General features: G+C 35.4%; 2 protein-coding genes across 2 annotated transcripts; one reads left to right on the top strand and one right to left on the bottom strand.

Moving 5' to 3' along the window:
* Positions 1-291: 291 nt before the first annotated feature.
* On the top strand, positions 292-4,313 carry LOTGIDRAFT_153695 (hypothetical protein; the record flags this gene model as incomplete). The annotated part of the gene is made up of 2 exons (XM_009059718.1): positions 292-421; positions 3,850-4,313. The coding sequence occupies 2 exons, from the start codon at positions 292-294 to the stop codon at positions 4,311-4,313; spliced, it is 594 nt and encodes a 197-aa protein (XP_009057966.1).
* Positions 4,314-5,942: 1,629 nt separating this feature from the next.
* Positions 5,943-7,138, bottom strand: LOTGIDRAFT_153694 (hypothetical protein; the record flags this gene model as incomplete). Its single annotated transcript, XM_009059717.1, has 3 exons — positions 5,943-6,360; positions 6,467-6,965; positions 7,093-7,138. The coding sequence occupies 3 exons, from the start codon at positions 7,136-7,138 to the stop codon at positions 5,943-5,945; spliced, it is 963 nt and encodes a 320-aa protein (XP_009057965.1).
* Between the last annotated feature and the right edge of the window lie 1,030 nt (positions 7,139-8,168).

Genomic DNA, 8,168 nt, shown 5'->3' with positions numbered 1-8,168 from the left:
AGAATGAGTTAATTTTAAAACACAAACAAAAGAAATTCGAAGGAGACGGTTTCTTCTTGGCTCTATCATCTCTCATCCCAAAAGTAGCCAACTTTGTCTCAAACAACAAATCCCTTATTTCCTCAGAAGCCCATGCCGTTGGATCTGTAGGATCTGTTGCAAAAGCAGGAGTAAATATAAGCGAAGCAGTGAAAGATCTAACGAGTTGAAAGAATTACAACATATAAGAGAAATGCGAAATAAAAGATAAGAAAATAAAAAAGGCAATGGTTTTAAAATTATTATATAAATATGTCAATGATAATTGCTCAAACTTATTTCGGTTCTGACATTCAAAAATCATTAGGTTCTCTTCCTTGTTTTCCATGGGCAAAATACCCTGGAGAAAAACATCTTCCCGGTCATAATTACACTGGTCCAGGTACAAGGTAAGATCTACGATTAGACCAAAACGATAAACCAAAACCAGGTGAAGAACCCGTCAATAGAGTTGATACTGCTGCACTTAAACATTTTATACAGAAATAAAAACATAAAGTGCAGACACGAAGCAGACAAACAAATGATAATCGAACTTGAAAATATTCCAAATCCAACTTTCAAAGAGAGAATGCAAAGAGCATTAATCATTAAACTCTTGAAAGCAAAGATGAAAATGGGTATGGGAATAGCAGATGAAATTCATAAAGAATTTAGAAAAAAACAAACATTTTTTTAAAAGTAACGTAACTCGCCTTCGATCACTATCAGCTGCTTGTGATTTTCCTGATGTTAATGATGCCATTGCTGACCAAGTAGTCGAGAAATGCTCTTCTTCAAGACTTAAACGGCGTCTACTCAGAGAGAAGGATCTTAAACTCGACAATATCTTTAGATATTTCACAAGCTATGGAATCCGCTGAGAGTCAAACTAACCAAATGGATCATTCGTCACGTACCGATACCACAAAATCAGAATCTGTCAACTATATGTCATCAGGTGGAACCAAGAATTCTAAACCTCACAACCATCCCAAATCTAATCGGCATAACCAAAACAAAACCTGTGGCTTATGTGGTGGATTTTGGCCCCATGTAGACAAACCATGTCCAGCAAAAGGGGAAACCTGTTCTAATTGTGGAAGGTTAAATCATTTTGCAAGAGTTTGTAGAGCAAATTTACAAATACCAAGACTTGCTAAACCAACCAATCGATACAACCAATCAAAGTCGAAATCCAATAATGGAGGATCCAAACCTAAATCAATCAATCTTATTCATGACAGTCAATCATCTTCTGAAACAGCAAGCAAACGCTTACTAATCTTACCATTGCTGGTGTAACCATTCCTGTTATCATCGACACTGGAGCATCAGTCAATATCGCCGACAAGGAAACATATCAGAAAATCATCAGACATAAAGCGTTAGAGTTGAGAACACCAAAATCTAAGATCTACGTGTATATTTCAACAATTCCTCTACCAATCCTAGGAATATTTGATGCTACTATAGAAACTCCAATCAAGCAATGTACGGCACTATTTTATGCACTCTTATTGGGTACATGTCTTGTTTAGAACTTGATCTCGTTCAAATATTTCAAGTAAATTCCACAATATCATCTGATCTATCCAAAGTCTGAGACTTTAATATCTGAATTTAAAGATGTTTTCCAAGGATTAGGCAAACTAAAAGACTACCAATTCCAAATCCACATCGACGAAACAGTTAAACTTATTGCTCAACCTACCGAGACGCATTCCTTTCCATACAAGAAAATTTGTTGAAGCTGAACTTCAAAAACTTCAAGACTCTGACATCATCGAGGAAGTATCTGGACCAACACCTTGGGTATCGCCCATTGTTATCGTACCGAAACGGAATAACACAGTCAGAATTTGTGTTGATATGAGAGCAGCCAACACAGCTGTTACCATGCAACGTAAACCAACACCAACCTTAGATGAAATCATACCTTAACGGATCCACAACATTTTCAAGACTTGATCTTTTTCAAGGTTATCACCAAATTGAGTTAGCCCCATCATTACGCTACCTTACAACATTTGCAACACACCTTGGTTTAAGAAGGTACAAAAGACTATTGTTTGGCTTATCTTCGGCATCTGAGATATTCCAGTACATAATCCAGCAAGTTTTGACAGGCATACCAGGTGTAATTAACGTCTCCGACGATATCATTGTCTATGGTAAATAAGACACTGACCACAACCAATCTCTTCATATGGTATTTCAACGCCTACGTGAAAAGAATCTTACACTAAATCTCGACAAATATTTGTTCAACCAACACAAACTTGAATTTTTCGGATTTATATTCTCGCCTCAGGGTATAATCTCCAGACCCTGCTAAAGTTGCTGCAATCAAAGAAGCACCTGTTCCACAAGATGCTGTTGCTGTTAGAAGCTTATTAGGAATGACAAACTATATAGCCCGATTCATTCCACATCATTCGATAATCACCGACCCTCTCCGAGAATTAACTAAAAAGGGAATCAAATGGTCATGGACTGAAGAACATCAAACAGCTTTCCAAAATCTGAAGGATAGTCTATCAGTCGAGACAGTTATATTGTACTTTGATCCTGCAAGAAAAACAGAGATCTTTGTAGATGCTAGTCCTGTAGTACTTACCCAAGTTGATGCAGATGATCATCGCTACGTCATATCTTATGCTAGCGGAAGCCTATATGATGTTGAAAGAAGATACTCCCAGATAGATCGTGAAGCACTTGCCATAGTTTGGTCTGTATAACGTTATCATCTATATGTCTATGGAAAAGATTTCATCATCATCACGGACCACAAACCATTAGAGAGGATTTTTAATAAACCACTTTCCAAACCTACAGCAAGAATTGAACGTTGGTTACTACGTTTGCAACCATATAACTTACTAGTTGAATATCAACCAGGAGCTAACAATCCTGCTGATTTCTTATCGAGACACCCTCAACCCTTCCAATCAAATTTTGATAGAGATATAGAAGAATATGTTAATTGTATTGCTAATAATGCTGTACCAAAATCTATGACTTTAGAGATGATCCGAGAAGCTACATCGACGGATGCAGCTATGCAGAAATTGATCCAATCTATCAACACCAATATCTGGAATAAGGCTGATCCTGACATTAAACCATTCTACAACGTCAGACACCATTTATCGGTTGTTTCATCAGTTGCTTTCAGAAATTCAAAATTGGTAATACCAGAACCCTACGTGACAATTGTCTCAAAATAGCTCACAAAGGTCACTAAGGATTTGTTAAAACCAAACGATTACTTCGAGAAAAAGTATGGTATCCCAACATTGATCGAGATACAGAATCACTCATCAATCATTGTATACCATGTCAATCAGCAAACACTGGAACCTCACCAAAACCAGAACCACTTCACATGACAAAATGTCTATCACAACCCTGGAGTCACGTTAGTGCTGATTTTTGCGGACCATTTCCCTTTGGAGACTATCTGTTGGTGGTTATAGATTATTACTCTCGTTATCCAGAAGTAGAAATCATCAAATCAACCTCAGCTCACTGTATTATACTGAAGTTAGACAAAATGTTTGCTACACATGGAATTGTTCACGAACTTAAATCTGATAATGGACCCCCATTTAATGGTGCAGAATTTCAATCATATGCTAAAACTGTTGGTTTTCATCATGCACGTGTCACTCCATACTGGCCTAAAGCAAATGGTGAAGCTGAAAGGTTTATGCGTACGATCGAAAAGTACATTCGTTCATTTTTTGTTGAAAGCAACGCCACATTCTACAACCGGTGTATCCCCAGCTTAACTGTTGTTTAATCATCAAATCAAAACCAAACTTCCAGAAAATTCATTAGAAACACCAAGTGAAGACAACCACCAGAAATTGGCTAGAATAAACGATAAAGCTGCCAAATGTAAGATGAAATCATATGCAGATCAAAAGTTCCATGCCAAATCATCTGATCTCATGCAAGGAGACTTGGTATTAGTGAAACAGAATAAAGTCGATAAATTGTCTACGCCTTTTAGTGCTGAACCATCCCTTGTAATAGATGTAAAAGGATCTATGATTACACTGAAACGACCTAATGGTAAAGTTTATGCAAGAAACAGCTCGTTACTAAAAAGGGTACCAACTACGTCAAATCAGCTCAATAAAGCAACATCCGATTCTGAAGATGACATCGAGGATGATAGTTATGCTCAACGACCAAATCCAATAATTCCACAACCAATGAGAAGAAACCCAAGAAGACATCGTAATAGACCCCGTTATCTAAATGACTATGTTTTGGGCAAATTTTAATTATTTCCTAGTCAATTGTTCTGAACTGTGATTTGAGTAACATTATATTTAATCAATGTGCTAACTAATTCGTAATATTTTAAATCTAATCAAGTGGACAGTTATCCATTTTTAATTTTATTTTAACTTGAAAAGAACACAAATAACTTTCAGTGCTATTGTGTAACCAGTGACAATGTTCTTTTATCTAAAGGGGGAAAGGATGTAGTGTCCAGTGTTTCGGACTCCTCTGATCATTTTATGTATTGAGAGTTATGTCCCTTAATTGAATATGGCTGCGCCCATAACTAAGATGCACGTCGTCCAGTTTTATGATTAAAATGTAGTTAAACGATATATATCTTTTCCACATCACCAAGATCCACCCATAAACATTATAGATAATATGAATAAAGGCATGGCCTTGAATGAGAGCGCAGGTTATTGATAAATTAACATTAATTATTAACAATTACAGTGGTGTAACCTATTTTCGTGCAATTCCGTCGAAGTTATCCTACAAAATAATTAAAATTGGTTTGTTTCGATTTTCTTTATGAATTCTTCACTTTGACCCATATTTTATGAGCAACAAACTGGGCAACGGCGACAGATAACGTCACCTATTTTCGTGTACAATGTTTTGATCTATAAATAAGTCGAGAAAAACACGTTGTATTGATACCCAGTGGTATAATTAACTTCTCTTAGTATTTATCTTTAATATCAATTCATTATAACTAGTGAAAATTCCTTCAAAGATCCACGATTTTAAAAACAAATATTGACTGACAAAATAAGATACGTAGCGTGATTTATTGCTAAAAGTCACTGAAACAACATAAGAATATGGCCCACTTTGTGTTCCTTCGAAATTTTCTGCTGACACGGAATCCGCTAGTGGATCACGTGACTTCATTCGTTGGACTACATTCTAGCAGACGACACCTGGAATTCCGAATACCGCTTACCGCTTGAGATTATAAGGAAATTCGGCCAATAAAAAATGGTGACGTTTGGTAATAACTGAAATCCACAAGTTTGTATTTGTCAAAGTATACATTGATACACATTTTACCTTGCTTGAAACTACTGGATTCATTCTACTAGCTGACATTGTACAGATAACCTATGTTTACCAAAACAAACAAATGCGGAGGTCATGCGACGTCGAACATGTAAATTATTAATCATTTCCGGAAATGCACGAATAATAGGTTAGCATGAAATTAGGTTACTTGACTGTAAATAAAAAAAATTCAACCTGATCTGTATGTAATGCAAACTACTTTGTCTATTAATCATATGTGTCAAGGTAATCTTCTATGAATATAAGATCTGTAGATAATCTTTTATAAGGTATCTAGAGAAATTTCTTTAAGGTGTGAAAGGAATCCTCTATAACGATGACGTCATTATAACGTGACGTATGATGTCAGCAAAGCCGCAATCATTGCTTGGGAGAAAGTCTTGGGAAATTAGGTCAAAGCTGTCATTTTATTCCTTATGACGCATAGAATATCCAGGAAAAATAAAAATATACGTAAGGGTTGTTAAGTTGGTACAAAACATCCCTTCTGTGTTTGAAATAATTGTCGTAATTTATTTGAATAATTCCAGAATATTCACTCCGAAACTACCCCTATTGATCTAGTTGTCAACAAACATGGCGGCCCCCATAAACTGATTTCCAAATTCTTTAACTGTCCCTAATATATCTGATACTCCTGAACCTTGTGCTATCTTTTCCATTTCCATATTATGTCTACGTTTTTCACTTTTTCCAGTATCAGCTGCTTTCTTGGCGTTGATAGATTGTGTTATTCCAGCCGCTTCATCAGCTGTCGCCTCTGCTGCGGCCAGACCAGCAAATATCAAATGTAGGAAAGGTAAAAATCCACCTTCCTTTACACTCTTTTGAATTCTTTTCAAATCTATATCAACACGGACTTTACAATGTTTATATCTATTGATAAGCTTTTTAGATATTTTGATCTTTTTACCATTGTAAGTTATTGTAGTTGGTGATTCCGTTTCGATAGCTTCTATTATTCTTTTACTGAAGTTTCTGGTTTCATTTTTAAGAGGGTAATTTAAATGATTCATCTATACGAATCATCCGTCTGTCGGATATTTTAATTAAATGTTTTGCTTCTTCCAATAATAAACAATACCCGGTTACATCTTGTGTTTTTTCACACATATCTTTATAGTTTCTATACAATTCATTATAATCCTTCGTGGATGGATTAATTGTTAAAGGTTGGTTAGGATAATTATCTTTGTTTAATCTTACTTGAACTTTATGGATTATAGGATCTTGAGTTTGGTTCATTGCTACTCTAAAGATATAATTGTTATTCGTTTGAGAATCTGTTAAGTTTTTGAAACCAACCATTAAATATCTTGCTGGTTTAATAGTGTTAGTGATTGGCCATGTAGTGGATTCTCCAGTTAAAGTCATGCTACCTATTGTGTTACGACGAAGAAATCCTATTTCAATATCTTTAGTTAATGAGTTGAATATTCTCGTTTCTTCTTCAATTGATGGTGTTATTACAGGTATGTAAAGTTGGAGATTCGTTATTTCTAATTTTGCATCTGAAGCATTCTCTCCGAAGAATATCTTATCATCATTGATTTCTCTTTGTAGATGAATTTTATATGGTAACCCTATGGAAACTTTTGTATACTAACAGACCAAATAAAGGATATAATTTCCAATTTACGTAATTACCCCACCTATTATTCTCAACAACATTATTGTACTGAAGTACTCGTTTTTCAAATCCATGATTACCTGCTCGTCCTACTCTTTCTATTGTGTTTCGAGCAATAGCTCTCATTCTATCTTCATTTGCATCATTTGGAAGATTTCTGGCCGTTTCTTTTAAAGCACTTCCATCACCAACATCAGTTATCCATCCGGAAACAAGTTGTAGTTTTTGGGATATAGAACTGTTTTCAACATTGTGTCAAATTTCCCGGGGTGTTTGATGGTTTCTATGGGATTTGAACCAGCTTCCAAAACCATTTCAGGAAATAAAGATGGGAAGAAATTGTTTTCCAATGTTGTGTTGGTTTGTGGTACACGATTCTCATTGAGAGTTTCGTCTTTGATTTTGAAATCGTATTTGAAATAGGCATCAGACAGAAGCAATCAATTCGATAATGAATTAATCTCGAAAGTGACCCTACCCCCATAATTTAGTTGAGACCTAGAACCAACGGTTGGTGATATGATAATGTAATCCTCTTCTTTCTTATTAAACGAATAACGAATTGGATCATATAACTGAAAGATCGGATCTTATCTTTAATTTTTTTTCTGCCATTTGTTAAAGATAGGTTTTACCCTATTATTTGAAACCATTTACCTCCATAGAAATGCAATTTTAGGTTTTAATAAATACAACTGTTTACAAAATTAATTTTTAATACAGAAAATTTAAAACATAAACAATTACATGTATATTGATATACACTTCAATGTTATCTCCCCTTTTTACACAATCGGTAGATATACTTTAAGGTCGTTACCATTCCTTCAGAATCGGTAGGTATACTTTAAGGTCATGACCGCTCTTAGTGAATCGGTAGTTATAGTTCAAGGTCATGACCGCTCCTAGAGAATCGGTAGTCATAGTTCAGGGTTATCTCCCCTCTTACACAATCAGCTAGTAGACATAGTTCAAGATCATGACCGCTCCTAGAGAATCGGTAGATATACGTCACATGAATTATATCCTTTTCCAAAACGCGTGTTCTATTTTGAAACCTCGCACATTTGTCACAGAGTTTGGTAAAAATCTTGCCCTCTTTGTGTGTCACCCACTGCCTGTGATGTTTTAAATATTCTTCGTGATATGAAATGTT

The sequence above is a fragment of the Lottia gigantea genome (assembly GCF_000327385.1).
Source record: "Lottia gigantea unplaced genomic scaffold LOTGIsca_4, whole genome shotgun sequence".
Taxonomy (NCBI): domain Eukaryota; kingdom Metazoa; phylum Mollusca; class Gastropoda; family Lottiidae; genus Lottia; species Lottia gigantea.
Note: the sequence above shows the minus strand (reverse complement) of the source record. Positions and strands in the feature narration are given on the sequence as shown.